Raw genomic sequence first — 16,788 nt, forward strand, 5'->3', positions numbered from 1 at the left:
CTCCCATCCCCTCCTAATCCTCTTCCCCTCCCCTCCTGCCCCCCCTCCCCCACAGCCTTCCTCCCTCCATGTCCTGCTTGTCCCCATGCTCATCCTCACCCTTCTCCTTCATCCTCCTCCTCTTCCTCCCTCTCCCCACCCCCCTCCCTCCGCGGCTCCCAGCCCCCTTCCCCTCCCCAGTTTCGGGGTCCCCCCAGCCCGGGGGGGCTCTGGGGGATCCCCTGGGGGGTTCCAGGCCCCCTAAAGCGCCGCCGTCCCCCCCAGTCGGAGGCCGGGCCCGCGGACGCCGTCCCCCGGCGCGAGGAGTCGCCCATGGACGTGGACCAGCCCTCGCCCGCCCCGCAGGACGTGGGTGAGAACCCCCCCAGTCGCTGTCCAGTATGGCCCAGTGCAGCCCAGTCAGCTCCCAGTGCCACCCAGTGCCACCCAGTGCCACCCAGTGCAGCCCAGTCAGCTCCCAGTGCCACCCAGTCACCATCCAGTATGGCCCAGTGTCACCCAGTGCCACCCAGTCACCCTCCAGTATGGCCCAGTGTCACCCAGTGCATCCAGTCAGCTCCCAGTGCCACCCAGTCACCCCTCCAGTATGGCCCAGTGCCACCCAGTGTCACCCCCAGTGCCACCCAGTCACCCTCCAGTATGGCCCAGTGTCACCCAGTGCAGCCCAGTCAGCTCCCAGTGCCACCCAGTCACCATCCAGTATGGCCCAGTGCATCCAGTCAGCTCCCAGTGCCACCCAGTCACCCTCCAGTACGGCCCAGTGTCACCCAGTGCCACCCAGTCACCCTCCAGTATGGCCCAGTGTCACCCAGTGCCACCCAGTCACCCTCCAGTACGGCCCAGTGTCACCCAGTGCCACCCAGTCACCCTCCAGTATGGCCCAGTGTCACCCAGTGCCACCCAGTCACCCTCCAGTATGGCCCAGTGTCACCCAGTGCCACCCAGTCATCCTCCAGTATGGCCCAGTGCAGCCCAGTCAGCTCCCAGTGCCACCCAGTCACCCTCCAGTATGGCCCAGTGTCACCCAGTGTCACCCAGTCACCCTCCAGTATGGCCCAGTGCATCCAGTCAGCTCCCAGTGCCACCCAGTCACCCTCCAGTATGGCCCAGTGCCACCCAGTGCAGCCCAGTCAGCTCCCAGTACCACCCAGTCACCCTCCAGTATGGCCCAGTGCCACCCAGTGCCACCCAGTCACCCTCCAGTATGGCCCAATGCAGCCCAGTGCAGCCCAGTCACCCTCCAGTACAGCCCAGTGCCACCCAGTGTCACCCAGTCACCCTCCAGTATGGCCCAGTGCAGCCCAGTCAGCTCCCAGTGCCACCCAGTCACCCTCCAGTACGGCCCAGTGTCACCCAGTGCAGCCCAGTCACCCTCCAGTATGGCCCAGTGCCACCCAGTGCCACCCAGTCACCCTCCAGTATGGCCCAGTGTCACCCAGTGCCACCCAGTCACCCTCCAGTATGGCCCAGTGCCACCCAGTGTCACCCAGTCACCCCCAGTGCCACCACTGGGGTCATCGCCCCTCCCGGGCTGGTGCAGGGCCATCCCAGTATCAGAGCAGGGGGTGGCACTGGTGGGGTTGGGTGGCACTGGTGGTGTCACTGGTGGGGTGGCACTGGTTGGTGTCAGTGGTGGGGTGGCCCTGGTTGGATGGCCCTGGTGGGGTGGCCCTGGTTGGGTTGGATGTCCCTGGTGGGTTGGCCCTGGTTGGATGTCCCTGGTGGGGTGGCCCTGGTTGGGTTGGATGTCCCTGGTGGGGTGGCACTGGTTGGGTTGGGTGGCACTGGTGGGGTGTCACTGGTTGGATGTCCCTGGTGGGGTGGCACTGGTTGGGTTGGGTGTCACTGATGGGGTGTCACTGGTTGGTTGTCACTGGTGGGGTGGCCCTGGTTGGGTTGGATGTCCCTGGTGGGATGGCACGCAGGTGGCACTGGTTGGGTTGGATGTCCCTGGTGGAGTGGCCCTGGTTGGATGTCCCTGGTGGGGTGGCCCTGGTTGGATGTCCCTGGTGGGGTGTCACTGTTTGGATGTCCCTGGTGGGGTGTCACTGTTTGGATGTCCCTGGTGGGGTGGCACTGGTTGGATGTCCCTGGTGGGGTGGCACTGGTTGGATGTCCCTGGTGGGGTGGCACTGGTTGGGTTGGGTGGCACTGGTTGGTTGTCACTGGTTGGATGTCCCTGGTGGGGTGGCACTGGTTGGATGTCCCTGGTGGGGTGGCCGTGGTTGGATGTCCCTGGTGGGGTGGCACTGGTTGGATGTCCCTGGTGGGGTGGCCCTGGTTGCGTTGGATGTCCCTGGTGGGGTGGCACTGGTTGGATTGGGTGGCCCTGGTGGGGTGTCACTGGTGGGGTGGCACTGGTGGGGTGGCCCTGGTTGGGTTGGATGTCCCTGGTGGGGTGGCCCTGGTTGGGTTGGATGTCCCTGGTGGGGTGGCACTGGTTGGGTTGGGTGTCCCTGGTGGGGTGGCCCTGGTTGGGTTGGATGTCCCTGGTGGGGTGGCACTGGTTGGATGTCCCTGGTGGGGTTTGGTGGCCCTGGTTGGGTTGGGTGGCACTGGTGGGGTGGCACTGGTTGGTGTCCCTGGTGGGGTGGCACTGGTTGGGTTGGGTGGCACTGGTTGGATGTCCCTGGTGGGGTGGCACGCAGGTGGCACTGGTTGGATGTCCCTGGTGGGTTGGCCCTGGTTGGATGTCACTGGTGGGGTGGCACTGGTGGGGTGGCACTGGTTGGTGGCACTGGTTGGGTTGGATGTCACTGGTGGGGTGGCACTGGTGGGGTTTGGTGGCCCTGGTTGGGTTGGATGTCCCTGGTGGGGTGGCACGCAGGTGGCACTGGTCACACAGGGATGTCCTGACCGTGTCCCCCCACCCCAGGCCCTGAGGCCACACAGGGCGGGGACCGTGACCGTGACAGGGACAGGGACAGGGACAGGGAGGAGCGGCCCCCGGAGCTGCCCCTGCTGAGCGAGCAGCTGAGCCTGGACGAGCTGTGGGACATGCTGGGAGAGTGCCTCAAGGAGCTCGAGGAGTCCCACGACCAGCACGCCGTGCTCGGTGCGTCACCCCAAACCCCGAGAGGGACCCCAAAAACCCAGAGCTGACCCTAAATCCCGGGGAGGGACCCCAAAAACACAGAGCTGACCCTGAATCCCGGGGCGGGACCCCAAAAACCCAGAGCTGACCCTAAATCCCGGGGAGGGACCCCAAAACCACAGAGCTGACCCTGAATCCCGGGGAGGGACCCCAAAAACTCAGAGCTGACCCTAAATCCTGGGGAGGGACCCCAAAAACACAGAGCTGACCCTGAATCCCGGGAAGGGACCCCAAAAACACAGAGCTGACCCTGAATCCCGGGGAGGGACCCCAAAACACACAGCTGACCCTAAATCCCGGGGAGGGACCCCAAAAACACAGAGCTGACCCTGAATCCCGGGGAGGGACCCCAAAACCCAGAGCTGACCCTAAATCCCGGGCAGGGACCCCAAAAACACAGAGCTGACTCTGAATCCCGAGAGGGACCCCAAAAACACACAGCTGACCCTGAATCCCGGGCAGGGACCCCAAAACCACAGAGCTGACCCTGAATCCCGGGGAGGGACCCCAAAAACACAGAGCTGACCCTGAATCCCGGGGAGGGACCCCAAAAACACAGAGCTGACCCTAAATCCCGGGGAGGGACCCCAAAAACACAGAGCTGACCCTAAATCCCGGGGAGGGACCCCAAAAACACGGAGCTGACCCTGAATCCCGGGCAGGGACCCCAAAAACCCAGAGCTGACCCTGAATCCCGGGGAGGGACCCCAAAAACCCAGAGCTGACCCTAAATCCCGGGGCGGTGGGTTGGAGTCTATAGAGGGACCCCAAAAACACAGAGCTGACCCTGAATCCCGGGGAGGGACCCCAAAAACACACAGCTGACCCTAAATCCCGGGGCGGTGGGCTGGAGTCTATAGAGGGACCCCAAAAACCCAGAGCTGACCCTAAATCCCGGGGAGGGACCCCAAAAACACGGAGCTGACCCTGAATCCCGGGGAGGGACCCCAAAAACACAGAGCTGACCCTGAATCCCAGGGTGGGACCCCAAAACCACAGAGCTGACCCTGAATCCCGGGGAGGTGGGTTGGAATCTATAGAGGGACCCCAAAAACCCAGAGCTGACCCTGAATCCCGGGGGGGGACCCCAAAAACACAGAGCTGACCCTAAATCCCGGGGAGGGACCCCAAAAACACAGAGCTGACCCTAAATCCCGGGCAGGGACCCCAAAAACACACAGCTGACCCTAAATCCCGGGGAGGGACCCCAAAAACACAGAGCTGACCCTGAATCCCGGGGCGGTGGGTTGGAATCTATAGAGGGACCCCAAAACCACAGAGCTGACCCTAAATCCCGGGGAGGGACCCCAAAAACACAGAGCTGACCCTGAATCCCGGGGCGGTGGGTTGGAATCCATAGAGGGACCCCAAAAACACAGAGCTGACCCTAAATCCCGGGGCGGTGGGTTGGAGTCTAGAGAGGGGCCCCAAAACTCCTGGGGTGACCCTAAATCCCACTGGAATCTATAGAGGGGCCCCAAAACTCCTGGGGTGACCCTAAATCCTCATGGGAGGGGGTTGGAATCTATAGAGGGACCCCAAAGCCATGGGGGTGACCCTAAATCCCACTGGAATCTATAGGGGGGCCCCAAAACTCCTGGGGTGACCTTAAATCCTCATGGGAGGGGGTTGGAATCTATAGGGGGGCCCCAAAACTCCTGGGGTGACCCTAAATCCTCATGGGAGGGGGTTGGAATCTATAGAGGGGCCCCAAAACTCCTGGGGTGACCCTAAATCCCACTGGAATCTATAGGGGAGCCCCAAAACTCCTGGGGTGACCCTAAATCCTCGTGGGAGGGGGCTGGAGCCTCTGTTCCAGGCTGTTCTCCCCCCATCGAGGGGTGTTCCCACCTCCGCCCCATAGCGTTCCCACCTCCGCCCCATAGCGTTCCCCCCATCCCTGGCTGTTCCCCAATCCTGGGGTGTCCCCCTCCCCTATTCCAGTGTGTCCCCCTCCCCGTCCCGGGGACCCCACCCTGTCCCCATGCTGTCCCCCTGCCCCACACCACCCTGTCCCCACCCTGTCCCTGTGCTGTCCCCCTGCCCCACACCACCCTGTCCCTGTGCTGTCCCCGCCCCACACCACCCTGTCCCCATGCTGTCCCCATGCTGTCCCCCTGCCCCACTGACCCCACCCTGTCCCTGTGCTGTCCCCCTGCCCCACTGACCCCACACTGTCCCCCTGCCCCACACTGCCCGCTGTCCCCACCCTGTCCCCCTGCCCCACACCACCCTGTCCCCATGCTGTCCCCACGCTGTCCCCACGCTGTCCCCACACTGTCCCCGCCCCACACCACCCTGTCCCCATGCTGTCCCCGTGCCCCACACCACCCTGTCCCCATGCTGTCCCCCTGCCCCACACCACCCCATCCCTGTGCTGTCCCCCTGCCCCACACCACCCCATCCCTGTGCTGTCCCCCTGCCCCACACCACCCCGTCCCTGTGCTGTCCCCACCCTGTCCCCCTGCCCCACACCACCCTGTCCCCGTGCTGTCCCCATGCTGTCCCCGTGCCCCACTGACCCCACCCTGTCCCCCTGCCCCACACCACCCTTTCTCCATGCTGTCCCCCTGCCCCACACCACCCTCTCCCCACCCTGTCCCCGTGCTGTCCCCCTGCCCCACACCACCCCGTCCCTGTGCTGTCCCCATGCTGTCCCCCTGCCCCACTGACCCCACCCCGTCCCCGTGCTGTCCCCCTGCCCCACTGACACCACCCTGTCCCCGTGCTGTCCCCCTGCCCCACTGACCCCACCCTGTCCCTGTGCTGTCCCCGTGCTGTCCCCCTGCCCCACACCACCCTGTCCCTGTGCTGTCCCCGTGCTGTCCCCCTGCCCCACACCACCCTGTCCCCACCCTATCCCCCTGCCCCACACCACCCTGTCCCCGTGCTGTCCCCCTGCCCCACACCACCCTGTCCCCGTGCTGTCCCCCTGCCCCACACCACCCTGTCCCCACCCTGTCCCTGTGCTGTTTCCCTGCCCCACACCACCCCATCCCCATGCTGTCCCCCTGCCCCACACCACTCTGTCCCTGTGCTGTCCCCCTGCCCCACTGACCCCACCTCATCCCCGTGCTGTCCCCCTGCCCCACACCACCTGTGCTGTCCCTGTGCTGTCCCCCTGCCCCACACCACCCTGTCCCTGTGCTGTCCCCACACTGTCCCCGCCCCACCCTGTCCCCGTGCTGTCCCCGTGCCCCACACCACCCCGTCCCCACCCTGTCCCCGTGCTGTCCCCCTGCCCCACACCACCCCGTCCCCACCCCATCCCCATGCTGTCCCCACCCTGTCCCCACGCTGTCCCCGCCCCACACCACCCCATCCCCGTGCTGTCCCCATGCTGTCCCCCTGCCCCACACCACCCTGTCCCCATGCTGTCCCCCTGCCCCACACCACCCTGTCCCCGTGCTGTCCTTGTGCTGTCCCCCTGCCCCACTGACCCCACCCTGTCCCCGTGCCACGCTGCCCCCTGACCCCACAATGTCCCCTTGGCCCATTCCCACCTCACTGACCCCACCCTGTCCCCGTGCTGTCCCCCTGCCCCACACTGCCCGCTGTCCCCATGCTGTCCCCCTGTCCGGTTCCCACTGACCCCACCCTGTCCCTGTGCCACGCCACCCCACTGACCCCACACTGTCCCCCTGGCCCATTCCCACCCCACTGTCCCCACCCTGTCCCTGTGCTGTCCCCCTGCCCCACACCACCCTGTCCCCATGCTGTCCCCCTGCCCCACACCACCCTGTCCCCACCCCATCCCCGTGCTGTCCCCCTGCCCCACACCACCCTGTCCCCGTGCTGTCCCCACCCTGTCCCCATGCTGTCCCCGTGCTGTCCCCACGCTGTCCCCACGCTGTCCCCGCCCCACACCACCTCTGACCCCTGTCCCGCAGTGCTGTCCCCGTGCTGTCCCCACGCTGTCCCCATGCTGTCCCTGCCCCACACCACCTCTGACCCCTGTCCCGCAGTGCTGTCCCCACACTGTCCCCGCCCCACACCACTCTGACCCCTGCCCCACAGTGCTGCAGCCGGCCGTCGAGGCGTTTTTCCTGGTGCACGCCACGGAGCGCGAGAGCCGCCCGCCGGTGCGGGACACGCGGGAGAGCCAGCTGGCCCACATCAAGGACGAGCCACCGCCACTGTCCCCCGCGCCCCTCACCCCCGCCACCCCCTCCGCCCTGGACCCCTTCTTCTCCCGGGAGCCCTCGGCCATGCACATCTCGGCCAGCCTGCCCCCGGACACGCAGAAATTCCTGCGCTTCGCCGGTGAGCCGCGGCACCAGGAACGCGGGGAGGGGATTTGGGAGCGTGGGGAGGGGTTCAGGAAGGGTTGGGAAGGGTTTTGGGGGGGCTGAAGGCAGCTTGGAGGGTGTTTTGTGGGAGCTTAGGGGGTTGGGAAGTGTTTTGGGGGGGCTGAGGGGGTTCAGGAAGGGTTGGGAAGGGTTTTGGGGGGGCTGAAGGCAGTTTGGAGGGTGTTTTGTGGGAGCTGAGGGGGTTGGGAAGGGTTTTGGAGGGGCTGAAGGCAGCTTGGAGGGTGTTTAGGGGCTTTGAGGGAGCTTAGGATGTGGGGAAGGGGATTGGGATGTTGTGGAGGCGGTTTTGGGGGGGCTGAAGGCAGCTTGGAGGGTGTTTTGTGGGAGCTGAGGGGGTTGGGAAGTTGGGAGAAGGGTTTTGGGGGGGCTGAAGGCAGCTTGGAGGGTGTTTAGGGGCTTTGGGGGAGCTTAGGGGGTTGGGAAGGAGTTTGGAGTTTGGAGAAGGGTTTTGGGGGGGCTGAAGGCAGCTTGGAGGGTGTTTTGTGGGAGCTGAGGGGGTTGGGAAGTTTGGAGAAGGGTTTTGGGGGGGCTGAAGGCAGCTTGGAGGGTGTTTTGTGGGAGCTGAGGGGGTTGGGAAGTGTTTTGGGGGGGCTGAAGGCAGCTTGGAGGGTGTTTAGGGGCTTTGGGGGAGCTTTGGGGGAGCTTAGGATGTCAGGAATGGGATTGGGATGTCGTGGAGGCGGTTTTGGGGGGCTGAAGGCAGCTTGGAGGGTGTTTTGTGGGAGCTGAGGGGGTTGGGAAGTGTTTTGGGGGGGCTGAAGGCAGCTTGGAGGGTGTTTTGTGGGAGCTGAGGGGGTTGGGAAGGAGTTTGGAGTTTGGAGAAGGGTTTTGGGGGGGCTGAAAACAGCTTGGAGGGTGTTTTGTGGGAGCTGAGGGGGTTCAGGAAGGGTTGGGAAGGGTTTTGGGGGGGCTGAAGGCAGTTTGGAGGGTGTTTAGGGGCTTTGGGGGAGCTTTGGGGGAGCTTAGGATGTGGGGAATGGGATTGGGATGTTGTGGAGGCGGTTTTGGGGGGGCTGAAGGCAGCTTGGAGGGTGTTTTGTGGGAGCTGAGGGGGTTGGGAAGGGTTTTGGGGGGGCTGAAGGCAGCTTGGAGGGAGTTTTGTGGGAGCTGAGGGGGTTGGGAAGTTTGGAGAAGGGTTTTGGGGGGGCTGAAGGCAGCTTGGAGGGTGTTTTGTGGGAGCTGAGGGGGTCGGGAAGTTTGGAGAAGGGTTTTGAGGGGGCTGAAGGCAGCTTGGAGGGTGTTTTGTGGGAGCTGAGGGGGTTGGGAAGGGTTGGGAAGGGTTTTGGGGGTGCTGAAGGCAGCTTGGAGGGTGTTTTGTGGGAGCTGAGGGGGTTGGGAAGTGTTTTGGGGGGGCTGAAGGCAGCTTGGAGGGGGTTTTGTGGGAGCTGAGGGGGTTGGGAAGTGTTTTGGGGGGGCTGAAGGCAGCTTGGAGGGGGTTTTGTGGGAGCTGAGGGGGTTGGGAAGTTTGGAGAAGGGTTTTGGGGGGCTGAAGGCAGCTTGGAGGGTGTTTTGTGGGAGCTGAGGGGGTTGGGAAGTCTGGAGAAGGGTTTTGGGGGGGCTGAAGGCAGCTTGGAGGGTGTTTTGTGGGAGCTGAGGGGGTTGGGAAGTCTGGAGAAGGGTTTTGGGGGGGCTGAAGGCAGCTTGGAGGGTGTTCAGGGGCTTTGGGGGAGCTTAGGGGGTTGGGAAGGAGTTTGGAGTTTTGAGAAGGGTTTTGGGGGGGCTGAAGGCAGCTTGGAGGGTGTTTTGTGGGAGCTGAGGGGGTTCAGGAAGGGTTGGGAAGGGTTTTGGGGGGGCTGAAGGCAGCTTGGAGGGTGTTTTGGGGGAGCTGAGGGTGTTGAGGAGTTTGGAGAAGTGTTTTGGGGGGCTGAAGGCAGCTTGGAGGGTGTTTTGTGGCAGCTGAGGGGGTTGGGAAGTTTGGGGAAGGGTTTTGGGGGGGCTGAAGGCAGTTTGGAGGGTGTTTAGGGGCTTTGGGGGAACTTTGGGGGTTGGGAAGGAGTTTGAAGTTTTGAGAAGGGTTTTGGAGGGGCTGAAGGCAGTTTGGAGGGTGTTTAGGGGCTTTGGGGGAGCTTAGGGAGTTGGGAAGTTTGGAGAAGGGTTTTGGGGGGGCTGAAGGCAGCTTGGAGGGTGTTTGGGGGCTTTGGGGGGGCACCAGAGGGGGTTTGGGGATTGGGAAAGTGGGGAAGGGGTTAGGAAGGGTTTTGGGGGGGGTGGTGGCAGCTTGGAGGGTGTTTGGGGGCTTTGGGGGAGCTGAGGGTGTGGGGAAGGGGATTGGGAGTGTGGGGAGGGAGTTTGGGGACACAGGGAAGTGGTTTGGGTGAACCCCAGGGCTTTGAGAGGATGAATTTGGGGGAACCCCAAGGCTTTGGAAAAGGGGAATTTGTGGGAACCCCAAAGCTTTGGGAAGGGAAAATTTGGGGGATTTTTGAGCTCCTTAAGTCTTTGGCAAGGGTGAATTCAGGGAGAGCGAATTCGGAGAATTTTTAACCCCCTCAACATTTTGAGATCGGTGCGAGCCAAGAACGGAACCGCCAACAGCGAATTTTGGGACCACAACCGTTAAACATTCCACGAGGGGGGTTCCCCTACTTGGGGACACCCCCAAACCCCTTTTCCCTCCCCCCAGAGACCCACAGGACGGTGCTGAACCAGATCCTGCGGCAGTCCACCACGCACTTGGCCGACGGCCCCTTCGCCGTGCTGGTGGATTACATCCGCGTGCTGGACTTCGACGTCAAGCGCAAGTTCGTGGCTTTTGGGGAGGGGTCTAGGAGGGGGTCCCGGGGGTCCCACAGCCCCTGACACCCCCTTTTTGTCCTGGCCAGGTATTTCAGGCAGGAGCTGGAGCGCCTGGACGAGGGGCTGCGCAAGGAGGACATGGCCGTGCACGTCCGGCGCGACCACGTCTTCGAGGACTCGTACCGGGAGCTGCACCGCAAATCCCCCGAGGAGATGAAGAACCGCCTGTGAGAGCCTCGGGACAGCCTGAAATAGCTCCTGGGAACCCCAAAATATCCCCTGGGCACCTTAAAATGTCCTCTGGGAGCCTCAAAATATCCCCTGGGCACCCCAGAATATCCCCTGGGCACCTTAAAATGTCCTCTGTGAGGCTCAAAATATCCCCTGGGCACCTTAAAATATCCTCTGGGAACCCCAAAATATCCCCTGGGCACCTTAAAATGTCCTCTGGGAACCTCAAAATATCCCCTGGGCACCCCAGAATATCCCCTGGGCACCTTAAAATGTCCTCTGGGAGCCTCAAAATATCCCCTGGGCACCTTAAAATGTCCTCTGGGAGCCTCAAAATATCCCCTGGGCACCTTAAAATGTCCTCTGGGAGCCTCAAAATATCCCCTGGGCACCCCAGAATATCCCCTGGACACCAAAATCTGGGATAGCCAAAACACCCCTTGGGATACTGAAACACCCTCAGGACACCCAGAGCGCCTCTCCAGCCCCACAAGCACCCCCTGACCCACTCAAAATGCCCTCCACCATCCTCCCATGCCTCCAAACGCCCCAATTCCCCCCAAAACCACCTCCAAACCCCCCCAGTTGCCCCCCAAATCTCCTCCAAAAGGCCTCCAAACGCCCCAATTCCCCCCAAAACCACCTCCAAACCCCCTCAGTTGCACCCCAAATCTCCTCCAAAAGGCCTCCAAACGCCCCAATTCCCACCAAAACCACCTCCAAATCCCTGTCGCCCCCTAAATCTCCCCAAAAATGCCTCCAAACCCCCAAGTTCCTCCCCAAATCTCCCCAAAAATGCCTCCAAACCCCCGAGTTCCCCCCCAAATCTCCCCAAAACCACCACCAAACCCCCAAGTTCCTCCCCAAATCTCCCCAAAAACGCTTCCAAACCCCCAAGTTCCCCCCCAAATCTCCCCCTAAACACCTCCAAACGCCCCAGTTCCCACCAAAACCACCTCCAAATCCCTGTCGCCCCCCAAATCTCCCCAAAACGCCTCCAAACCTCCCAGTTCCCCCCAAACCACATCCAAACCCCCTCAGTTGCACCCCAAATCTCCTCCAAAAGGCCTCCAAACGCCCCAATTCCCACCAAAACCACCTCCAAACCCCCCCAGTTGCCCCCCAAATCTCCCCCTAAACACCTCCAAACGCCCCAATTCGCACCAAAACCACCTCCAAACCCCCCCAGTGGCCCCCCAAATCTCCTCCAAAAGGCCTCCAAACGCCCCAATTCCCACCAAAACCACCTCCAAATCCCTGTCGCCCCCTAAATCTCCCCAAAATGCCCCCAACCCCCCCAATTCCCCCCAAAACCACCTGTAAATCCCCCAGTCACCCCCCAAATCTCCCCAAAACCACCACCAAACCCCCCAGTTCCCCCCCAAATCTCCCCCTAAACACCTCCAAACGCCCCAATTCCCACCAAAACCACCTCCAAACCCCCCAGTCGCACCCCAAATCTCCCCAAAAATGCTTACAAACCCCCGAGTTCCTCCCCAAATCTCCCCCTAAACACCTCCAAACGCCCCAGTTCCCACCAAAACCACCTCCAAATCCCTTTCGCCCCCCAAATCTCCCCAAAACGCCTCCAAACCCCTCAGTTCCCCCCAAAACCACCTCCAAACCCCCCCAGTTGCCCCCCAAATCTCCTCCAAAAGGCCTCCAAACGCCCCAATTCCCACCAAAACCACCACCAAACCCCCCAGTTCCCCCCCAAATCTCCTCCAAAACACCTCCAAACGCCCCAATTCCCCCCAAAACCACCTCCAAATCCCCATCGCCCCCTAAATCTCCCCAAAAATGCCTCCAAACCCCCAAGTTCCTCCCCAAATCTCCCCAAAAACGCTTCCAAACCCCCGAGTTCCCCCCCCAAATCTCCCCCTAAACACCTCCAAAACCAGTTCCCACCAAAACCACCTCCAAACCCTCCAGTCGCCCCCCAAATCTCCCCCAAAACGCCTCCAAACCCCTCAGTCCCCCCCAAAACCACATCCAAAGCCCCCATTTGCCCCCCAAATCTCCCCCAAAATGCTCCCAACCCCTTCAATTCCCCCCAAAACCACCTGTAAATCCCCCAGTTGCCCCCCAAATCTCCTCCAAAAGGCCTCCAAACGCCCCAATTCCCACCAAAACCACCTCCAAATCCCCGTCGCCCCCTAAATCTCCCCAAAAATGCCTCCAACCCCCCCAATTCCCCCCAAAACCACCTCCAAACCCCCCATTCGCCCCCCAAAATGCCCCCAACCCCCCCAATTCCCCCCAAATCTCCCCAAAAACACTTCCAGACCCCCGATTTCCCCCCCAAATCTCCCCCTAAACACCTCTAAACGCCCCAGTTCCCCCCAAAACCACATCCAAACCCCCCAGTTCCCCCCCAAATCTCCCCCTAAACACCTCCAAACGCCCCAATTCCCCCCCAAATCTCCCCCTAAACACCTCCAAACCCCCCAGTCGCCCCCCAAATCTCCCCCTAAACACCTCCAAACGCCGCAATTCCCCCCAAAACCACCTCCACCCTCCCCAAACCCCCTCTCCCACCCGCCCTGACCCCCGTGGCCCCGCAGGTACATCGTGTTCGAGGGCGAGGAGGGCCAGGACGCCGGGGGGCTGCTGCGGGAGTGGTACATGATCATCTCCCGCGAGATGTTCAACCCCATGTACGCCCTGTTCCGCACGTCACCCGGCGACCGCGTCACCTACACCATCAACCCCTCGTCCCACTGCAACCCCAACCACCTGAGCTACTTCAAGTTCGTGGGCAGGATCGTGGCCAAGGCCGTCTACGACAACCGGCTGCTGGAGTGTTACTTCACCCGCTCCTTCTACAAACACATCCTGGGCAAGTCCGTGCGGTAAGGGGCGAGCCAGGGCGGCCCAGGGGGGTGGGAGGCTCGGGGAGGGTGGGTGTGGGGTGTTTGTGGGGTGTGGGGGTGTTTGTGGGGTGTGGGAGTGTGTTTGTGGGGTGTGGGAGCTGTTTGTGGGGTGTGGGAGTGTGTGGGGTGTTGGGAGTGTGTTTGTGGGGTGTGGGACTCTGTTTGTGGGGTGTGGGGTGTTTGTGGGGTGTGGGACTCTGTTTGTGGGGTGTGGGAGTTGTTTGTGGGGTGTGGGAGCTGTTTGTGGGGTGTGGGACTCTGTTTGTGGGGTGTGGGAGCTGTTTGTGGGGTGTGGGAGCCCCTCCAGGGGTGTGGGACTCTGTTTGTGGGGTATGGGAGCTGTTTGTGGGGCGTGGGAGCTGTTTGTGGGGTGTGGGAGCCCCTCCAGGGGTGTGGGACTCTGTTTGTGGGGTGTGGGAGCTGTTTGTGGGGTGTGGGGTGTTTGTGGGGTGTGGGAGCTGTTTGTGGGGTATGGGAGCCCCTCCAGGGGTGTGGGACTCTGTTTGTGGGGTGTGGGAGTGTGTTTGTGGGGGTGGGAGTGTGTTTATGGGGTGCTGGAGTTCCTCAAAGGGTAGGATTGCATTTATGGGGTGTTGGAGTGTGTTTGTGGGGTGTGGGAGCCCCTCCAGGGGTGTGGGACTCTGTTTGTGGGGTGTGGGAGTGTGTGGGGTGTTGGGAGTGTGTTTGTGGGGGTAGAAGCTGTTCATGGGGTGCTGGAGCCCCTCAGGCAGGTAGGATTGCATTTATGGGGTGTGGGAGTGTGTTTGTGGGGTGTGGGAGCTGTTTGTGGGGTGTGGGAGCTCCTCCAGGGGTGTGGGACTCTGTTTGTGGGGTGTGGGAGTGTATTTGTAGGGTGCTGGAGTTCCTTGGGGGGTAGGATTGCATTTATGGGGTGTGGGAGGGTGTTTGTGGGGCTGGGAGTGCGTTTGTGGGGTGTGGGAGTGTATTTATGGGGCCAGGAGCTGTTTGTGGGGTGCTGGGCCCCCTCAGAGGGGTGTGAGACTGAATTTATGGGGTTCTGGAGCCCTGGCAGGGTCTGACCCTGTGTTTTGGGGTGCCCCATGGTTTCTGACCCCGTTTTTGTGCTCTCCAGCAGAGTCTGACCCTGTTTTGGGGTTCCCCATGGTTTCTGACCCCATTTTTGGGGTTCCTGGCAGGGTCTGACCCTGTTTTGGGGTTCCCCATGGTTTCTGACCCCATTTTTGGGGTTCCTGGCAGGGTCTGACCCTGTTTTGGGGTGCCCCATGGTTTCTGACCCCATTTTTGTGCTCTCCAGCAGAGTCTGACCCCATTTCTGGGGCTCCCGGCAGGGTCTGACCCCGGTTTGGGGCTCCCCGTGGTTTCTGACCCCATTTTTGGGGTTCCTAGCAGGGTCTGACCCCGGTTTGGGGCTCCCCATGGTTTCTGACCCCATTTTTGGGGTTCCTGGCAGGGTATGACCCCATTTTGGGGCTCCCCGTGGTTTCTGACCCCATTTTTGGGGTTCCTAGCAGGGTCTGACCCCGTTTTGGGCTCCCCGTGGTTTCTGACCCCATTTTTGGGGTTCCTAGCAGGGTCTGACCCCGTTTTGGGCTCCCCGTGGTTTCTGACCCCATTTTTGGGGTTCCTAGCAGGGTCTGACCCCGTTTTGGGCTCCCCGTGGTTTCTGACCCCATTTTTGGGGTTCCTGGCAGGGTCTGACCCCGGTTTGGGGCTCCCTGTGGTTTCTGACCCCATTTTTGGGGTTCCTGGCAGGGTCTGACCCTGTTTTGGGGTGCCCCGTGGTTTCTGACCCCATTTTTGGGGCTCCCGGCAGGGTCTGACCCTGTTTTGGGGCTCCCCGTGGTTTCTGACCCCGTTTTTGGGGTTCCTAGCGGGGTCTGACCCCGGTTTGGGGCTCCCCGTGGTTTCTGACCCCATTTTTGGGGTTCCTGGCAGGGTCTGACCCCGGTTTGGGGTGCCCCATGGTTTCTGACCCCATTTTTGGGGCGCTGCTCCCCATTTTTGGCCCCCCCAGGTACACGGACATGGAGAGCGAGGACTATCACTTCTACCAGGGCCTCGTGTACCTGCTGGAGAACGACGTCTCCACGCTGGGCTACGACCTGACCTTCAGCACCGAGGTGGGGACCCCCAAAACCAGCACCAGGAGCCCCCTGGGACCCCAAAACCAGCACCAGGAGCCCCCTGAGAGCACCAGGAGCCCCCTGGGACCCCACAACCAGCACCAGGAACCCCCTGAGAGCACCAGGACCCCCCAAACCAGCACCAGGAGCCCCCTGGGACCCCACAACCAGCACCAGGAGCCCCCTGAGAGCACCAGGACCCCCAAAACCAGCACCGGGACCCCCTGGGACCCCAAAACCAGCACCAGGAGCCCCCTGAGAGCACCAGGACCCCCAAAACCAGCACCAGGAGCCCCCTGGGACCCCACAACCAGCACCAGGACCCCCAAAACCAGCACCAGGACCCCTATAGGACCCTCAAAATCAGCACTAGGACCCTCCCAAGACCCCCAAAACCAGCACCAAAAGCCCCCTGAGAGCACCAGGACCCCCAAAACCAGCACCAGGAGCCCCCTGGGACCCCACAACCAGCACCAAGAGCCCCCTGAGAGCACCAGGACCCCCCAAAACCAGCACTGGGACCCCCAAAATCAGCACCGGGACCCCCATAGGACCCTCAAAATCAGCACTGGGACCCTCCCAAGACCCCCAAACCAGCACCAGGACCGCCCCCAGGAACTCCTGAGGGCACTGGGACCCCCCAAAACCAGCCCTGGGACCCCCCAAACCAGCACCGGGACCCCCAAAACCAGCACCGGGACCCCCAAAACCAGCACCAGGAGCCCCATAGGACCCTCAAAATCAGCACTGGGACCCTCCCAAGACCCCCAAAACCAGCACCAGGAGCCCCCTGGGACCCCACAACCAGCACCAAGAGCCCCCTGAGAGCACCAGGACCCCCAAAACCAGCACCGGGACCCCCAAAACCAGCACCAGGACCCCCAAAACCAGCACCAGGACCCCCATAGGACCCTCAAAATCAGCACTTGGACCCTCCCAAGACCCCCAAAACCAGCACCAGGACCCCCCCCCCAGGAACTCCTGAGGGCACTGGGAACCCCCAAAACCAGCAGCAGGACCCCCCTGGGACCCCCAAGAGCACCAAGACATCTCCAGGACCACAGGGGTGTGCAAGATTCAGGGATGTCCCCCTGTGCCCCCACACCCTCCTGACCCCCCCATGCCCCCCCAGGTGCAGGAATTTGGGGTGTTTAAGGCTCAGGGATGTCCCCCCTGTGCCCCCACACCCTCCTGACCCCCCCAGGTGCAGGAATTTGGGGTGTTTAAGGCTCAGGGATGTCCCCCCTGTTTCCCTACACCCTCCTGACCCCCCCGTGCCCCCATAGGTGCAGGAATTTGGGGTGTTTAAGGCTCAGGGATGTCCCCCACACCCCCCTGACCCCCCTGCACCCCCCCAGGTGCAGGAATTTGGGGTGTTTAAGGCTCAGGGATGTCCCCCCTGACCCCCCAGGTGCAGGAATTTGGGGTGTTTCAGGCTC

At 62.3% G+C, this 16,788-nt stretch overlaps 1 protein-coding gene across 1 annotated transcript in view; it reads left to right on the top strand.

Annotated features, from left to right (window-relative positions):
- HUWE1 (HECT, UBA and WWE domain containing E3 ubiquitin protein ligase 1) overlaps window positions 1-16,788 on the top strand; it is a 119,610-nt gene that overhangs the window by 96,029 nt on the left and 6,793 nt on the right. Inside the window, exons 75-81 of the mRNA XM_072920178.1 lie at window positions 265-352; window positions 2,876-3,055; window positions 7,112-7,357; window positions 10,028-10,145; window positions 10,227-10,367; window positions 12,936-13,223; window positions 15,241-15,346. Of these exons, the coding sequence (XP_072776279.1) occupies window positions 265-352; window positions 2,876-3,055; window positions 7,112-7,357; window positions 10,028-10,145; window positions 10,227-10,367; window positions 12,936-13,223; window positions 15,241-15,346 (1,167 nt within the window). The remainder of the gene's footprint in view (window positions 1-264; window positions 353-2,875; window positions 3,056-7,111; window positions 7,358-10,027; window positions 10,146-10,226; window positions 10,368-12,935; window positions 13,224-15,240; window positions 15,347-16,788) is intronic.

Source organism: Taeniopygia guttata, chromosome 31 (assembly GCF_048771995.1).
Source record: "Taeniopygia guttata chromosome 31, bTaeGut7.mat, whole genome shotgun sequence".
NCBI lineage: Eukaryota > Metazoa > Chordata > Aves > Passeriformes > Estrildidae > Taeniopygia > Taeniopygia guttata.